Genomic DNA, 19785 nt, shown 5'->3' with positions numbered 1-19785 from the left:
TTTTGATATTATAAACTCTTCATAAACATCTCCTTTAATTCCCACATAACATTGAGTGGATGTATATAATTTACTTAATTGTTCCTTTACTGTTGGATATTAAAGTCATCACTCAGTTTTAAAAGGAAACACTATTATTAAATATGTATTTCTTTAAGAACAGTCCAGGTGAAATACAGCTATCCTAGGAACGTGGTAACTGACTGAATGCTATTTATTTCTAAAAAGCCATGCAACACCAAATTGAGGAGAAATGAGAGGGACCTCATTCACAATATTTGTAAACTGAGGTAAAGACCCAGATAAAAGTCATAAAACTAGAGTTTCAACTCACATGTAGAAAAATATCACTTTACAGAAAGTGGAACGATTAACCCCTATTTATTCATACGAAATGACCCCAAAATGATAAGCCCCTATTAATTCATAAATAGCAGTCAGAGTTGATTCTTTGTCCATCCTCTGTGGCAACAGTCAACATAAAGTATCTGCAAAGTTCTACTTTGTACCTATTACTATCCTAATTGAAACAAACTTCAGCTATTTAGGTTATAAACTTAGCCTTATACCAGATTAGGTATCATGCTAGCTTATGTGGTTAGCTTTGTAGCTAAGAGGCATCTATGTCAGTTTATTCAAAGTTTGATGCCTTTTTGTAGATCTCTCTGCAAAGAAAAATACTAAAAATGGAGCTGGGACTGCAATTATGACTACCTGTCTCCAGCTTAAGTCTAAGCAAAAGGCTGCAGCTGTTCTCAATGTGTCAGTATAATGTGATGGCCCATAAAGTCTACAGCACACAGTGACTTTCTTCAGTACCTGCTTTTACCTGATAGTAAGCAGCTCGCTGTAACTGATCAGTGGCTCTTTCTACATGCACCTCTGAGCTTTCCACATTGGCTTCTATGCTGTCTGCAAAAAAGAAGGGCAGTGGATGTTTTACCACACTCAGATGTCTCAAGACTGCAAACTGAAGAGAATTATGATGCTATGGGTCCTGGTTCACCACCATCACTCCAACTATCCAGGCATGAAATCAAAAGTTACTAACTCCATAAGAGAATAGCCCTATTCTTTGGAAATAAATACTGGGGTGGAGGGTTATGAAGTATATAACTCACCCACAAATGGTTCAGAAAAAAAATCAGGTATATACATAGAGTGAGAAAGAGTGAGCGCAAATAAAAAGCAAGTGGGGTAGAACGTTAACAAGAGGTAAATCTGGGTAAAGTTTATAAAGGAGTTCCTTATTTTTTATTTATTTTATTTATTTATTTTTGGCTGTGTTGGGTCTTCATTGCTGTGCATAGGCTTTCCCTAATTGTGGCGAGCGAGGGCTACTCTTCGTTGCGCCAGCTTCTCACTGCGGTGGCTTCTCTTGTTGCGGAGCAGGGGCTCTAGGTGCGTGGGCTTCAGTAGTTGTGGCTCGTGGGCTCAGTAGTTGTGGCTCGCGGGCTCTAGAGCGCAGGCTCAATAGCTGTGGTGCACGGGCTTAGTTGCTCCACAGCATGTGGGATCTTCCCAAACCAGGGCTCGAACCCATGTCCCCTGCATTGGCAGGTGGATTCTTAACCACTGAGCCACCAGGGAAGCCCAAGGAGTTCCTTATTATTTTCATTTTTGCAACTTTTTATGAACTTGAAACTATATCCAAATAAAAAGCTTAAAAAAAAAAGGGTTTCTAAGCCCATAGTTGTGCAAGTCTCTGGAGATAAAAACTGGGAAGCTGACAGCTAATATTTCTCTAAACAGCCAAAGACTTACCAAGAGGCTATGGCAAGTGAATGGAGCTGACTATTCACGGAAGCCTCATTTTAACTTACACATTTGACAACATGAGAAAATTGCTAAGAAAATGAATTTAATGATTTTTAAATGGTATTCCAAAATTCCTGAGACACATCTTACTGACTTCTTTGCACACAAACACTGTCAACTCACCCTCATGTTAAACGTATCAATAATACATACCAATGAGATCACCTTGGTCATGGATCATCATTGCCAAATCTTTAAATATCTGATTGACATCCAAAATATCAGCCTAAGGAACACAAAAAAACAATTAACGTTAAGCAACATGTCAGAAGATTCATTTCCTCTACTTACCTAAAGCTTTGTCTAGTAACATAACACATGTGTTTTTAAAGCTTATAAATCATGTTTTCTCCATAAACAGAAAATGGAAAAAAAAGTTAATTATTAACATTTACTAAATGACTACTATGTGCCAAGTACTATACCAGGTAGGTAATTAAAAGCACAGTCTCTTGGAGCCTGACTGTCAGCTACAGAGGACTGTTAATCCTCCAGTCTTGTCCAACCTTAAATTAAGAACTTCTCTGCACCTCCCCTCTAAAATGTGGACAATTGGCAGTACCCATCTCATAGGGTTTTCAGAAGTACTAAATAAGAAGTTCTTAGAACTGTGAAATAACCACTTCATAAGGGTCAGGTATTATTAACTATTACTTAACTGGTCCTCATGACAACCCAATGAGACATGTATTATCCCCGTTCTACAGAAGAGAAAATCACGGCTCAAAGAGGTTTAATGACTTGTCCCAAGGTCTCACAGCTAGCAAGTGGCAGAACTGAGAATTAAAAGTTCATGATCTTTTGTTACTATGCCTCCTTGATACCTGAATTAATCATTCAGTAACTCTATGAACTAAGTATCTTTGAGGATAATGAGGCTCAGAGAGGTTACGTAACTTGTCTAGCCATACAACTCGTCAGTGAGGAAACTAAGCATTGCAGCCAGGATTATATCCCTAAAGCCCACGCTCTTTCAATTGTAGTGTACTGCCTCTCAGAATGCTATAATAAAAAATGATGCCTTCAAAGCAATGACTTCCTAATCATAACTTGCAAGAATAGTTCTTGCCAGAACCTCAATTACTTGCTAAGAGTCTACTATAGTTGGGAGAGTCTGCTAATTGCAGACTGCTGTGAATATAAAAGGGCTTAATAATAGCTAAGGGGGGGCGGGGCGGGGAGGGATCAGTATACAATAAGATAAATAAGAAGAAAGGGTGTTACACGGTAAATGACTAATAAATGGTATAGGAAGTCTAGCAGAGGAGGAAGACTATGGCAGAAGAGGTAGGACTTGAGTTGTGCCTTACAGCAAAAGAGAAGCCATATACACAGAAAGGTAACTGGGTTAAAGAACAAACAGCCCAGTTTGGCTATAACATAAGGTGTGATATTGTGATTCATAATAAGAAATATATATTTGGTCGTTGTCCCATTCCCAGCACAGAGCTTCTATAAACCTTAGAATTTTCTAAGTGATACAAGAGATAAAGATGTCTTTTTTCATTCATAACAAGCCCCTTTCAACCACTCCTAAGTTTATGTTAATGGCCTGACTTTTGGAAAACCCATAAGGATAGGGGCTGGTTGCCAGGGGAACCAACTTGGTGATTAGACGGTTGGAACTTTCAGCCCCAATTCTGACCTCTGGGGAGGGGAGGAGGGCTCAAGGTTAAATCAACCACCAAGGGCCAATTATTTAATCAATCATGCCCATGTAACCATAGGGTTCAGAGAGCTTCTTGGTTGGTGAACACATGGAGATTTGGGGAGGGTGCGCAGGGAGAGGGCACGGAAGCTCTGTACCCCTTCCCACATACTTTGCCCCATACATCTCTTCCGTATGGCTGTTCCTGAGCTGTATCCTTTTATAATAAACCGGTAATCTAGTGAGTAAACTGTTTTCTTGAGTTCTGTGAGCAGCTCTAGCAAATTAATAGAACCCAAGGACGGGGTCATGAGAACCTCCAGTTTCCAGCCTGTCAGTCAGAAGCACAGGTGATGACCTGCATTTGCGAGTGGCATCTGAAGTCACAGGGAGGGGGGTCAGTCTTGTGGGATCTGAGGCTAACTCCAGGGAGATAGTGTCAGAATTGAGTTGAATTGTAGGACATCCCGATGGTGTGGCAGAACTGCTTGATGTGGGAAAAAGCCCACACATTTGGGGGCCAGAAGTGTCAGAAGTGTAGTGTGAGAGTAGAAGAGACACACAGAAGTGTGATGCTTCACCATTAGAATGGGGTTTGTATGTTAGATGCAGGAAATGACTGGATATGAAAATCCAGCCCCGGCTAAGGAATTTGGCCTTAATTCTGTTGAATGTGAAGTGCCCATTACACTCCTGACATCTACTACATTACATTCTTCTCCTTAGCTCCATATATCTCACTCTACTCCCTGCTATAGCAGGATTTCTCATGTTAAAGAACCAAGTCAATGATTAGTAGCAATAGGTGAAACAGAGAAAAGACATGACATTTTTGAAGGTAATAATCAAACTTGAGGATGAACTGTCCCATCAAAAAACAGACACTGATGGGCTCTAGGGCAGTGGGGCTCAACCTTGACTGCACATTGTAATCACCTGCGAAGTTTGTAAGGAAAAACGTGTCCACGGCCAGGGCCTCTTGTGGATGTTTGCCCATTTTTAATCTATGAAAAATAGGAAAATCATATAGTCCAAACATAGTAATTGGTAGTGGAGGAGGAGAGCTGGGGAATTAAAAAAAAATATCCAAGTGATTCTGAAGTGCAGTCATGATTCAGAACCACTGCCACAGATGAAGGTCAAGGAGGAGCTCAAAGTTTCTCCTCTCTACAACCCTCCCCTCCCCACTGCCCCCGGGGATGGCAGTCTTCTATCTCCATGGAGGAGAAAAGTACTCAGGTTTAAGGATATTTTACCGGTCACTGTGCAAGATTAAAGTTGGGAACTCAGGTAAGAGAGGCCTCAAGACCGCTCTCTCAACCCCCACCTCAAAAACTCTTCCTATTTCTCTGACTCACTGACGTGATATCCAAAACTTGGGAGTGGACTTTGGGATACACAAAAATGGAGCAAACCTTTTTGGCCTATCTTTATTCTGGGCTATTCAGACTAAGCAAAGGGCTCTCCATAGAGCCCTACCTAAACCTAGAGGTTGGCATTGAGGTTTCGGGACAAAGTCTTAATGAGCGATAAAATATTTGTTGGCCTTGCTCTGTTCTCTATGCATAGTCTCATGGAGACCATATAAGATATAGTAACTGAGGAGAGGATTCGGGTATTCTCAGGTGCCATGGCCAATACCAACATAAGAGTAGTTCAAATTCTCCATGATTACACTGAGACATAATATGTCTCATTAGCCATACAACAACTCATTTCATCCTTTTTCATAATCACTGTGAGAAAAACCAGGTGAATTAAGAGATTGCATCTACATTGAGTCAAACAAAAAACATGACTTGGCTCTCACCTCCAGCTGCCGAATTGCCGTTTCCCTCTCTTTAATAAGTTCCAAATCCTGTTCAGTGATGGCCACCTCATCCTCCTGGCTCTGCATCTGGTTCCACTCCTCATGGCTGCAGGGAGACAAGCACACTAGTTGATTCCTCCTCTCTAAGGTGTACATAAGACATATCTGCATCACCTCTGCTGCCAGCAGAGCCTGCCCAAAGACAGTACCAGGGCTCCAACTCCTCTGGTATCAATACAAGTGTCGGAGGCCACATTCTTCATATCCAGAGGCAAAGAGTTGGTAACACCAAGAAAACAAAGTCTCAGCTTTCATGGGCAGAACTAAGAGGAAGCAGAATTATGAGGGATGGGACTCCTTGCTGTTTCCCTTTGGGGGTACACTCTACAATCTTGCTAGGACTTGCTAGACAGAAGTGGGCAGAGATTTGAAACCAACAAAGTACAGTGGCCCATTCTCTCCCAGGGCACTCTCAAAGTGCAAGCTGTGTTGGTATCTCGGGTACTAGACAGGTGGAGGAGAGCAGGTTAAGTGACCTGTCAGTGCTTCACCAATTAGTCCGATAGAATCACATCCCCTGGTTTTCAAGAATCTCTTTGAGGTTATGCTTTAGGTTAAATGTCTCTTAACAGAAAACCAAAGTAAAAAGCTAGTGAAATGTTATAACTCTTCTTTTCAGGTACCATATTTAAAAGAAACGCATAAGACATCTTATACTAGAAATGAAACACTTTGAAAATTCAGTATTAAGCATTTTCCAACAGTACACATAAATCACAAATCATCTCCACGATATTTAAAGAATTTCCTCCATGTGCTGGACATACAAAACTGAATAAGACAGCACCCCAGGCCCTTGAGGTGCTCACAGTATAGTGGGGGGGAGATAGATACATACCTATAAGAAAACATTTTATGTTCTCAACTAATACCATCAGTACATTTTTATGGAATTAGTTAATTCAGTTTGGAGAAGTTAAGAAAGGAGATGTTTTTCAGATACAAATTATTTGCTTTTTCTTTTAATACTCCTAGAAGGATGAGTTGCCTCCATTTTAGGGATGAGTAAACAGAGACCCAAGAACTTTGAAGAATTTAAATCTGAATTAGAGGTAAAATTATTTAGACCTCCAAATCCGTAGATTTGGGGGTTCATACTTATTCTTATTGAGCCACGCCCTCTCCTCAACACACAGACATCAGAGATTTCTTGAAAGTTTTTTATTGACTTTGAAATTATTCCTTCCATAATTCAAAGATCTTGGAAAAGCCCACAGTTTTGACTTTTTTATTTGATGGATTATAAATTACCTACTCCAAGGCTCCCTTTCTTTTTCCTCCTTTTTTTCTCATTGATTTTTAAAATTAAAAGTAAGTACAAAGTATAAAATCCCATCTCGACTTTCTACATTAGAATAATTCCTTTACCTGTCAAATGAAACGAGCTGTTCCTCCCTTTGCCTCTCCTCCACCTAGAAAGCAGATGGCATTATTGCTGCTGTTATCCAGAAACACGTCACAGACAGACAGACACACACACAATGGCTTCCTTTAGCTACAGTATAAAGAAGTAACATCCCTTGGCTCCAACAGACTCTGTAAGATGACACAGGGCTCTGGCAATCTGACTGGACCAGGAAATGGGTGTGAAGTAGTTGAAAGCAAATCTGCATTCCATTTGGATTCAGAACAGAAACCATACTAAATAGGATGGAGAAAACATGGATAGGAGAAAGGGATAAAAATTAATAATAATGATAACCTATCTTAAAATTTGGAGGCAGGTGGATTAAGGGAAAGAGTTGAAAACTTGCAAGGAAACAAATTTTCAGAACATGTGAAGATTTTTTTAAATGGACATTTAAAGCATATTACGTACTAAAGTGGCAAACTGACTTAAAAAAATCAATCTAATTATGTATTACCTTTGTAATTTAACAACAAACTAAGAAAAAATGTTAAAAGAGCAATCTTTTCCTATTTTTAAAAAGCCGTCCCTTTTCATGATAACAATAATTAAAAAGATAAGCAAAATAAAGAAAATTTCAAAATTCTACCCGCCCAGAGGAACACTGTGGGTTTTTTTGAAAAACATTTTTACTCTTTCCCCATATCAAGAAACAAAACAAGGGCTTCCTTGGTGGCACAGTGGTTAAGAATCCACCTGCCAATGCAGGGGACACGGGTTTGAGCCCTGGTCCGGGAAGATCCCACATGCCGCGGAGCAACTAAGCCCGTGCGCCACAACTACTGAGCCTGAGCTCTAGAGCCCACAAGCCACAACTACTGAGCCTGCGTGCCACAACTACTGAAGCCCGCACGCCTAGAGCACGTGCTCCACAACAAGAGAAGCCACCGCAATGAGAAGCCTGCGCACAGCAATGAAGAGTAGCCCCCACTCGCCACAATTAGAGAAAGCCCACGCACAGCAACAAAGACCCAATGCAGCCAAAAATAAATAAATTTAATAAATTAAAAAAGAAAAAAACAGAACACTGCTAGTGTTCTAAAGCCTACCTATGTGCCCTTCTCCAGTTACAACCACCTCCCTCTCCTTTAGCGTAACCATCATCCTGACTTTGTGATCATCATTTTCTTGTATTTTTTATATGTTTTTTAAAATTAATTAATGTATTTATTTATTTTTGGTTGCCTTGGGTCTTCGTTGCTGTGCAACAAGCTTTCTCTAGCTGCGGCGAGCGGGAGCTATTCTTCATTGCAGTGCGCGGGCTTCTCATTGTGATGGCTTCTCTTGTTGTGGAGCACGGGCTCTAGGCACGTGGGTTTCAGTAGTTGTGGCTCACGGGCTCTATAACGCAGGCTCAGTAGTTGTGGTGCAGGGGCTTAGTTGCTCCGCAGCATGTGGGATCTTCCCGGACCAGGACTCGAACCCGTGTTGCCTTCATTGGCAGGCAGATTCTTAACCACTGCACCACCAGGGAAGCCCTATCTCTTCTACTGTTAATCGACATTTGGATGTTTCTGATTTTTGAGTACTACAAATAATGCTGCTATGAACACTCCTGTACATATACCCTGGTACAGACTTACAGTGTTCTCTAGCATAGAACTGCTGGGTCATAAGGTGTGCGTGTGTTCTGAAGTTGCAGCCAGAATGTTTTCCAGTGGTTGTTCCAACTCATACTACCACTGGCCAGGTAGGAAAGTTCCTGTGCATCATATCCATGGCAACAATCTTCCCTGTTCACAGAATTTAAAATTTCTGCCTTTTTTTTTTTTTTCCCTGCCCTTCTTTTGGACATGAAATAGTATCTCAGGGTGGTTTTAATCTGTAATTCCATGACTACTAAAAAAGTTGAGTACTTCTCCATTTGACCATTATTCAAAGCAATACTAAGATGTTATTTGCTTTTTTCACTGTGTTGACAAAAACAAAGGTGGACAAAACTACCACTTGCACTTTAACACAAATCAAGGCAGTGGCACCAAACCATACTAGGAGTTTTCTATTCTTTATCACCACACATAGGGGGATAAAAGCCAGTTTGTCCTTAATGAAGCCATTAAATTTATTAACTAAATCTCAGTACATGTCTTTTTAATATTCTGTATGGTGAACTGGGAAGTATACATAAAGCCCTCCTGCTACAAACAGAAATACGATGTTTGTCTCCAGGAAAAGCACTTGTGTAATTGAGTTGCTGGGTGAACTAGCTACTTTTTTTAGGGAATAGCATTTTTACTTATTCAATATAGTTTATACTTATATATAAAACTTTTAAAATATATAAACTTTTAATACAATTTGTGTATATATATATACACATGTATATATATATATACACACAAACATATATATGATATATATAAAAGAATAACTAACAATCTATGGTTACTCAGATGGGTATTCAAAAGACAAGTTCTTCAAAATAAACAATGTGAGACTGTCACTTCAAGGAAAATAATGGACAGTGTTTGTTGCCAGTGATAAAAATCTAGCTTTCAAATAGAAAAAAAAAAAAAAAGAATTCTGGAAAACTTGTATCTACTGCTTGTGAACTTGAGAGATTCTCAATATTTAAAGACTTTTCTGGTCAAGCTGAAGATAATACATGATTTTTTGATATTGTAAAATGAAATATATCAACATTTAGAAGACCTGCATAAGTCAGGGAACCAATATTTTCCAAATGATAAATACATGATGTTATAAAAATCATGCACAGATAAAAGATCCAATAAAAGCATAAGACAGACAAAGATTTTAATGCATCAGAGTATGAACAAGTCACTGACAATGGTTTTCGATTCCACAATGCAACTAAGTTTTGTCCAGTTTTGATGTAGTATCAAGGAAAAATATCAACAATGATCTTACGAGGTTAATTAAAATACTCCTTCCTTTTCCAGTTACTTACCTCTGTGAGGCTGGATTTTCTTCAGATACCTCAACCAAAACAACATATCATAACAGACTGAATACAGAAGCAGGTATGAATATCTAGCTTCCTTCTGTCAAGCCAGATATTAAAAAGATTTGCAAAAATGAAAACAATGCCACTCTTCTCACTAAAACTTTTTTTATTGTTTTGGAAAAGTAGTATTAATTAAAATCTCATTTATATTTTTATGTTAGTATGTAATGGGTTTATTATTATTTGTAAATGAAATGATAAACATTTTAAAAACTTCTCAGTTTTAATTTCTAATACAATGTATATCAATAGATATCATTCATATAAGCAAAAGCTCTTTGGGATCCTTAATAATTTTTAAGAGTATAATGGGGTCCTGAAATCAAAAAGTTTAAGAAACTATTGTTCTGTTGGGTTGTGTCTTTTTCATATTGATTCCTGAGAATTCTTTATATTCTCGATACCAGTCTTTTGTCAGTTGTACAAATAGCAGTATCTTCTCCCTGTTTGTGATTTATCTTTTCACATATTTACCACTTTCTTTACTCTTACTCCTTTCTGCTTTTCAGACTTACTATCTGGATTCACCTTCCTTCTGCCTGAAGTTCATTCTTTAGAATGTTCTTAAGTAAGGTGTGCTGATAGCAAACTCTCTTTTGACTGAAAATGTCTTTAATTAGCCCTCATTCTGGTTATCTATTTTCACTGGGTCTAGAATCCTAGGGAGGCAATTATCGTCCTTTATAACATTAAAGACAACACTCTACTGGCTTCAAGTGTTGCTGTTGAGAAGTCTAACTATTGCACCTTTGAAGATATTCTATTGTTTCCCTGGCTATTTTTATGATTTTCTCTTTGTCTTTGGTGTTCTGAAGTTTCCCTTTGATATACCTAGAATGAGAGTTTTTAAATTTATCCTTCTTGGGATTTGTTGGGGTTCTTGAAACTGTAGATTAGTGCCCTTCATCAGTTCTGAAATATTACCAGCCATTATCTCTTCAAATATGACTTCTGACCTATGTCTGCTCTACCCTCATTCTGTAACTCTAATTAAAACTATTATAGGGACTTCCCTGGTGGCACAGTGGTTAAGAATCCGCCTGCCAGTGCAGGGGACATGGGTTTGAGCCCTGGTCCAGGAAGATCCCACGTGCCGCGGAGCAACTAAGCCCATGCGCCACAACTACTGAGCCTGCGCTCTAGAGCCCGCAAGCCACAACTACTGAGCCCGTGTGCCACAACTACTGAAGCCCGTGTGCCTAGAGCCCATGCTCTGCAACAAGAGAAGCCACCACAATGAGAAGCCCACACACCACAATGAGTAGCCCCCACTCGCCACAACTAGAGAAAGCCCGCGTGCAACAAAGACCCAACACAGCCAAATATAAATAAATAAGTAAATAAATTTATTTTAAAAAAAAAACTATTTTAGATCCTTTTACTTCAGTCTCCATTTCTCATAACCTTTCTTCCCTATTTAACTTCTTAACCCTCTGTCCTACATGCTGGATAATATCTTCTAACCTATTTTCTAGTTAAACCACACACCTGTTAAGTTTTTAATTTCCACATTATATTTTTCAATTCTAGAAAATCTTTTGACTCTTTACAAAGCTTTTTGTGGTTTCCTGCTTCCTGCAGATGTGTTCAAGATCTTCTATTTCTTTAAACCCAATAAGTATAGTTATCTTATAATTCTAATATATTAAGTCTTTATAGGTCTATTTCACCTCACTTTTGTTTCTACTAGTTTCTGTCCAGGGTTATCTGTTTATTTGTGTACCCTGGGCTGCTCACTACACTTCAAAAATTATTTGAGGGTATTCTTTTAGGGCTAGGATAAAGGTGTCTAAACAGAGAGGATTTGTATTTGCTTCTGTCTGGCACGTAGGTACTCAACCAGACGAGGACTACTTGAAGCTTTAGGCTTTTGGACCATTCAGGTAGAATGTGGGCAGTAAATCTGCCTGAAGGTTATTTTGTGGTACAACTTACTGTCTGGATTTCCCCTCCCTCCTGCCATCCTCAGTGCTAATGCGATCTTTTTTGCAGTCTGCTAGGGGAAAGGAGGGCTTACTTTTCATTTTTTAGGGCCCAGTTTAATTTGAGGAGCACCTTCTTTTAGATTATCCACCATGCATGGACTCTTGGCTTTGACTTTTGTCCCTCTTCATGCCATGAGGACATCAAAACTGAATCTAAGTTGGCCCTCAGTAAATGTACTCAGTGGAAAAGCAGTTTCAGTGCTCTGCTTATGTCTATGGGTTCACACCTTCTCTTAGACTTTGACCTTAATATTTTCATGGCTCTTTAATATTTTTAAGAAGTTGGGTTGTTAAAATCTAGTATTTGTTAATTCTTTTCAAAGAGAAGTCTAGTCCAAATAACCTAGCCTGCGATATTCTAGGAAACAGATGTATTCTTTTTTCTTTTTTTAAGTTTTTAACATAAGATCAACATGACAAGAAAAAAGAAAAAAGAAAATTACACACAATTCTACCTGTCACTTTTGTAAATCTTTGTGCACATTCCTTTCTAGTCTAGTGTACAAAGTGACCATATGTACACTTTTTTTTTTTAAACAAAGGGTATATACCAATCTGACATTTTCACAGCAGCTAATGTCTATGTTTATTATTTGGAGGGATAGTAAGCAAAGAAAATGGTCAAAAATTTTTTAAAAACTTAGGAAAGAACATCCTGAAATTTGCAAAGGTCTTCTTTTGGAAATAAACTTACAGAAAGACGAGATCCAGCTCTTGCTCTGGCAATACTCTCCTTTTCCTTTTCAGATACCCTTCTCTGCACAGCCTGGAAATTGTTTAAGGCTGCAGAGAAGTCATTCATGAGACGTTCCTTCTGAAGTTTCTGCTGGCGCTAAGGAAATTAAATAAGAACTTGAAATTTCACATTAACCCAGAATCATTTGGTTTTAATTCCCATTAAAAGCAAAATTATACCTCCTAAAGAGTTCCAAGTAGGAAAATTACTATGAAATAGGCTCTTCCTTAAATTAATAAATTTGTCCTTTTCTAACTCAAATCCCTGGTTAATACTATAGGCCAAGTCAGAGTTTTCCTTCTTTCGTTCTGACAAACCTGGGAATTGGGTATCATTTACCTGGTAAGGGAATCTCAGAGGGAACCACAATTCAAAATGTTAGTTCCCAGGGGAATCTAAAAGCAGAATACCCAACAGAGATTGTTTTCTTGCTAAAATGTTAAAACTGTATTCATCTATACTGAGTTCACAGCTTACCTGAAAACCATGGAATCATTTTCCTTCACACTGTAGTGACGTTCAAAATCTTTGAGAACCTGAAAACTACTTTGTAGAGTTACAAGCTACCTTTACTAAGCGTACTGATACTACGTCTCAAAAAACACATACTGAGAGCACTTGCTGTGTGCTGGGAACACAGAAGTAAAAAGTCACCCCTGACCTCAAACAGCTTATCATCTATTTGGAGATAAAGAATTTAGATATACAAATAACAAATCAATACAAATAATTGCTATATTCAATTAGTACTATACAGAGTACTGTACACATTATACAGAGGCAAGTATAATCAGTAAGAATCTAAGTGATCAAAAGGCCTCCAGAGGAGGTGGGCACTGAAGGAAGAGTAAGGCGTGAAGAGCAGAGAGAAGGGGTAAGGCGAATCCAGGCGAGGGAACAGTGTGAGCAAAGGCATGGTGGCAGAAATTTGCAGAGGATCTAGAAAAAGATAGTTTGGCTGGAACCAAAGTCTTTTTCATGAGCATAGCTAAAAGATAAAATTGGAAAAGCAGGAAAGGGGGTGGCCACTGCAGGTTTTAAATGCCAAGATAATGAGTGTGGGATTCAACCTCTAAAGAACAAAGAGCAACGAAGATTTGTGTGTGGAGAACACGACGGGTACAAAATGATAACTTAGAAAAATTAGTCCTTGATGGTGATGGAATGGGAAAAAGAAACAAGTCAAAAAGATGACTGCAATAATCTAGATTTAGGGTTAGGAAGACGTGGTATCAGTAATGGGAACACAAAGAAATGAATCTAAGAAATATTATGTGACTGGCTGTGGGGAAAGGGGTATAAAGTCAAGAGATGACTCAAATTTCACACCTGGGAGAGTGATGGTAATACTGAAAGCAAATTTAGATAAAGGACTTTTTATCCCTTTTCTGGGATTTTAATTTTTACATAAACATTATAACAATAGGGGGAAAAAACCCATCACTCCCCAATCTCACTATCCAAAAATACTATCTTTTAAGTATATCATTAACATTTTCCATGTTACCGTACTCTTCACAGTTATGGTCTTTGTTATATAATACTCCATCAAGTTGATCTAGTAAATTTTAGGTAAACATTCCTTCTAGACTGTTCCATTTTTAACCATTATAAATAAAGCTAAAGTGAGCCCCATTGTAACAGCTAATATTTATACAGTGTTTATCATGTACCAGTACTGTTATAAGTACTTTATATAATAACTCACTTAATCCATACATCAACCTATAAATTAGGTACTATTATAGTAACTATTTTACAGATCAGACAAATGAGGTACAGAGAGGTTAAGCAATTTGCCTATGATCACACAGTAAATGGCAGGGGTAGAATTTAAATCCAGGAAATTTGGCTCCGGAGTATATAGTTGGTTTCTTTTTCTTAGAACGCAGACACATTTGCATGAGTGGGAACATTAGGTTAAAAGGCACAAACTTTTTTATGACAATAAGCATTGTTAATCAGCTTAGACAAGGAGTTTGGGTGAAACAGGAGGAATTCAGTATAAGACAACACATTAAATTTTAGATGAAGGCAGCATATTCAAGAGGAGATGTCAGAGCAGGAACTGGCAATATGGGCCAAATACTTAGAGGTTTAGGGGCTAGGGCTTGAAAAAGATCTGGGGATCATGTTCATAAAGGTGACAGGAAGCTCATAAAAGTACAGTAGAAAAGACTCCTGATGGAGAAAGCATAGAGTAATAAAATTACAGGATCAATGGCAGAGCCTTGGGGCACACCCACTTCTAGGAAGATATAAAGTCAGAGAAGGAGGCTGAGACTCAACCTGGGGTAAGAGAAAATAGGCCAGAAAGGGATCACCAGAGTTGGGAGACATGAGAACTACTTTGTAGGCTTTACTACAGAGATCATGGAAAGAAGAAGAAAGTTTCAGTGAAGACAGGATGGGCAAGAGGATCAAATGAAACAAAGAAAAGTGAATAAACTCAAAACAGGCCACTGGATTTAGCAACTAGAAGATTACTGATGATAGCACATAAGTATGAGAAAAATGCTGAGAGTAGGATGTATGGTTTGATAGTCCAGTAACAAAAAGATGGGTGACAGGGCTAAGATTAATTAGATAACGAAACAATTGAAAGGGAAAAGAATATTCAGCACAATAGGAGGAAGGGAATCAAGGATTTGTATTTCACCAGAGAAAATATGTCTGTAGATTTATTTCATGTTCTTAATGATCCAAGATAATGGAAGGGAACAAGAGCATGCATAATCCAAAAATAAATTCTATTTGATTTTGGAATACATTAGATTTATTTTTAAGCAGACTGAACTTTATATTTTGCTTAGGCTACTATTTAACACTTAAGTACTTTCAATACTCTGTTTACATCAGACTCTTAGACTCCCTTTTTATTACTGCTAAAACTATCTGCAAGTGTGTATTCCCTAAGTGCATAGCTGAGAGGAGGAAAGGGGTGATTTGGGAACAATTTGAGATAATGAATGGCAAGGGGGAACTGGTCCATAGGTGAAATATCAGCATGAATAACAAAACAAACAGCACATGTGGATAGTCAAAGGGTGATTACATTAAGGTTACTACCGTGTAGCAGGATGACAAAAGCACCTAGTTTTGGTTCTTTTCTTTTGTGCAAGGGGATGCCAAAACTCCAAAGACTGAACATATACTTCATTAAATGACTTGCCAGGAATGGATTAAACTGATGATTTTCAAACTTTTTTGATGGAGACACAGAATAAGAATGTAACATCTTGACCTAGCACCATATATATACATATGTATGAAAGTTTCATTAACAGTATTTACCCTTATTACATGGTTACACACTCTGATATTTCTACTTTGTTTCATTTTTATAAATGATGATCACAACACACTAAAATTGTTTTATGTTCCAATAGTCACAATGCACAGACAACCCGGGATAGGGAGGTGGTAGGCTTCATCTTTAGAGCCATCAGATAGGATACCATCGTTTAAAAAATGCAAGAATAAAAAGAAATGTAAGTTAAGTGCTCCCATGAATGGTACAGAAACTAAAAGCAAAATAGAATCATAATAGGCTAAGATAGATGGAGAAGGTTTTTGCCCTGGAAGAGAGAGGATTTGAGGCAGACCATGAATAATAGATTAAAAAGTCAAGCCACAATGGAGGGGGCACATCTGACTTCAGGAACGTCTGAAGAAAAGGCATGGCATATCAAGGGAACAATGAATTCCAGTAAAAATTGTGTGGTTTTAAAGGATTTAAATGGCCACTGAAGAAAATGACTTAAATAGAGGAATCTAGTTCCCTGAGCATTTCCTCAACCTGAGACCTATAAATGATTCATGATGCGACATGAAAGTGACTACAAAATATAAAAGACGTCTGCTTGAAATGTATAGATACAGGATACAAGCAAACTAGGATCAAGCCTGAAAGCATAAAGCTGCAGGTCAAACCCCAACAAGATGCAAACATTGACATTCTTCTCCAGTTAAACCCATTTACTAATATATTAATATATTATTACTAATAACAGCAGCCGCTACCCATATTGAGTGCCTACTAAATGCTAGGCACTTTGCAAGATCTGGTGCATACATTCTTTCTGTTGTCACAACAGACACTTATCCATTTTATGAATAAGGAAACTGAGGTTCAGAGAAGGTCTATCTAGAACCAAAGGCCAAGTTATTTTTGTTTCACACACTGCCTCTCCACAAACACGAAGTCCTTTCTTATTAAAAAAACAAGCCAAAACGCCACAAAATACCAACCTGTTCTGAAGTAGATAAAGGAAGGGGCAAGGACCCTAATTCCTTCAGTAATTCATTTGTTTCCTTGGCAAGCTGATTTGTAGAGTGTTGTAACTGTTGCCTAAGAGAGAAAAGATATGTTTTAGGATATTCTCACTTCTTGAGAGCTGCTGGTATCAGTTCGTTCTCAGAGTGTCTCACAACGCAGGGAATGAAAGGGCACTTGAAGAAATGGGTTCCTAGATGCCCAGGTTCACAACAAAATTCCAGAAATACTACCCAGTCATGCTCACCTCAAGTCGTCTTCATATTACTGAGTAGAAACAACCTGCCTCAACGAAACCTGCTGACTGGGTATTTTAACTCCTTGGGGAGGAAGGAAAAGCATTCTCAGCAGTTCTGGGGGAAGGAAATTAAAGAGGGAAGAATGTGTGCTATGTTAAGTGGGATTGAAAGGTAGTGGAAATACAAAAAAGGCTCCTTTCAGTCATGGTTTCCTCTACTATCTGGCCATTTCTACAAAGGGTTTAAGGGAGGACAGGGAAACCACACCATTAATTACTAACGTTTTTTTCACTGCAAAGGGGTCTCCAAGATAAAAAAATAAAAATAAATAAATAAATAAATAAAACAAGGGAGTCAAAACCAAGAGGGAGACAAAACAAACAAACAAACAAGAAAACCCCAAGAGGGAAGTCAATCAGAAGCCTGAGCATCGCAGACAGTACTAACATACCCAGAGCTATCTCACATCTCCCTGGAAAAAGCTCAAAGTAGTAAGTCATTCTCTCACTTCACAATGTCTAGGACAGGAAACAAAGAATATTGTTCAGTATGTTTTAAAGATGAAAACTAGAACTTCTAAAAGCAGAGATGGAGTCAAGAAGGGCATGATAAAAAGAATCTATTCCACTGTTCTCTCCCTCAGACTCTCCTCGGGTCATTCTGAATACATTTTTCTAATATGATAGACAGCTGGAAATCCAACCAGATTAGATGAGCGCTGTATATCATCAGGAGGCCTCTGCCAACAAGGAAGCTCATTTAGGCAGAATGTAGTCTAGAGGGTAGGGATTCCCTCTCTGCTTCCCTAAATTGTTCTGCTAAACTGCCCAAGGGAGGAAAGAAGCAGCGTTCAAGGACTCTGAGAGGCAACGGAGGTCACAACCCATTAATATATTTTGTTGCTCCTCTTCTAGATCCAGCTATGACCTCATGTCCCACTGCCTCTCATTCTGATTTCACAGGCCTGAAACCTCAGCTGCCAGGCAGCAAGGGTATTAAGTGTGTCCCCAAAAGGCCCTCACAAATCCCAACCTTGTTAGGAAGCTACTCACAGATTTTCCTGTAGCTTGCTTGAATCTTGCTTAGTTCCTAGTTGGCTCATCAAATTCTTTATCTGAGCAGCTGGGGAGAAAAGAAAAAAAGATTTATTGAAAAGAAAAATACAGGGCTTCCCTGGTGGCGCAGTGGTTAAGAACCCACCTGTCAATGCAGCGGACACAGGTTCGAGCCCTGGTCCGGGAAGATCCCACATGCCGCGGAGCAACTAAGCCCGTGTGCCACAACTACTGAGCCTGCGCTCTAGAGCCCGCGTGCCACAACTACTGAAGCCCACGCGTCTAGAGCCTGTGCTCCGCAACAAGAGAAGCCACCGCAATGAGAAGCCCGTGCACCGCAACGAAGAGCAACCCCCGCTCAGCAACAAAGACCCAACACAGCCAAAAATAAATAAATAAAATAAATTAATTTAAAAAAAAAAGAAAAATACATTCATCACGAGCATCCTAATTCTCAGATCACTGGTCTCTCTCCACATCCTGAATAAGTACATACAACTAATAGAAAGCATGCTATGATCAAGACCTTGGCATATATATTCCCGTCTAAAGCTACTTATAAGGTCCGCCTTTCTCCTCTAGAGTAACTGTGCCACTAAGTAGAGGATGGTGGTTTTGTTCGTCACTCCCAAAGAACTCCCACATTTTGCCAGATTTCCCATGGCACTGGTTAAAATGTTCATCGCTTTTGGAATGGCCTTGATACCAAATATCAATTCACAACAATAAAAATTTAAATTCACTAATATACAATATTTTATACAGCAAACATTTTTGGAAAGACAATGTACACTTATTATTAATAATAAGTTACCACTAATTGAGCACCTCTATGTGCCAAGTACTATATTAGGAGCTTTGTATATATAATCTTATTAATTTTCATAGCAACAGTCTGAAGTAGATGTATCTTCACTGTGCAGATGAGGAAATATATTTAAAGAAGTTAAATATCTTATATAAGGGCACACAAAAAGTAGCAGGGCAAAAAAATCAATCCCAGGTACATCAGACTCCAATGCCTATTTTTTAACTACGCTGTCTGTAGACAAACAGTATATCGTTTTGTTCAGATTACTCTACCTAGATACTGTGCTAAGATTTGGAATGGTCATGTTTGAATCCTAGATGTTTAAGCCCCTAGGCCTGGACTAGGAAAGCAGAGGTCCAGAGGAATGGATTATCTCTCAAAAAGGAGAAACACCAGCCTGCCTGGGAATCTGAACACCCCTGTCCCTCACTGACTTCTGCGACAGGAATAGAGCCCCTGATTTCCCATGTCCTGCTTTCTATTTTCTTTTTCTGGTTGGCAGGGAGGACGAGGGAGATTCATTCATTCATTCATTCATTCATTTGCAGAGCTTGGAATTTTATTGTACGACTTTTTAGTTTGTTTGCACGCTTGCATTTTAAGAGCATTCCCTGTCTTCTATTGCAAATAGCTGGAATACGGAACACAATAATAGAGTACTTTTTGCCCAGGGGAAACACAATTAATTATCTTCAAGTTTCACTAGAACTTCAAGAGATAATATAACACAATAGGTAATATATGGCTCCTCTAGCCAAAAGACAGTGTCCTTTGTGAGGGCCTTTCCTACCCTCTCAGGATTAATGCCCAAGTTTCACTTGTGAAACACCAGACTGCTAAATGACTGGCTTAGTGGAAGAAGATGAGGAAACCAATGAATACTGTATCATTTTTATATATCTCATAGGAACAACATATAAACAAGGCTTCAATGTCCAATGAAAACGAAATTGCACTTATTAGAATTTTAA

General features: G+C 38.7%; 1 protein-coding gene across 1 annotated transcript in view; it reads right to left on the bottom strand.

The window, feature by feature from the left end:
• Positions 1-19785, bottom strand: part of STX12 (syntaxin 12) — a 33557-nt gene that overhangs the window by 2025 nt on the left and 11747 nt on the right. The window contains exons 2-8 of the mRNA XM_068539264.1: positions 18001-18070; positions 16685-16784; positions 12392-12529; positions 6705-6748; positions 5277-5382; positions 1972-2044; positions 830-912 (exon numbers count right to left, since the gene is read on the bottom strand). Coding sequence (XP_068395365.1) covers positions 830-912; positions 1972-2044; positions 5277-5382; positions 6705-6748; positions 12392-12529; positions 16685-16784; positions 18001-18070 — 614 coding nt within the window. The remainder of the gene's footprint in view (positions 1-829; positions 913-1971; positions 2045-5276; positions 5383-6704; positions 6749-12391; positions 12530-16684; positions 16785-18000; positions 18071-19785) is intronic.

The sequence above is a fragment of the Eschrichtius robustus genome, chromosome 3 (genome assembly GCF_028021215.1).
Source record: "Eschrichtius robustus isolate mEscRob2 chromosome 3, mEscRob2.pri, whole genome shotgun sequence".
Lineage (NCBI taxonomy): Eukaryota > Metazoa > Chordata > Mammalia > Artiodactyla > Eschrichtiidae > Eschrichtius > Eschrichtius robustus.
Note: the sequence above shows the minus strand (reverse complement) of the source record. Positions and strands in the feature narration are given on the sequence as shown.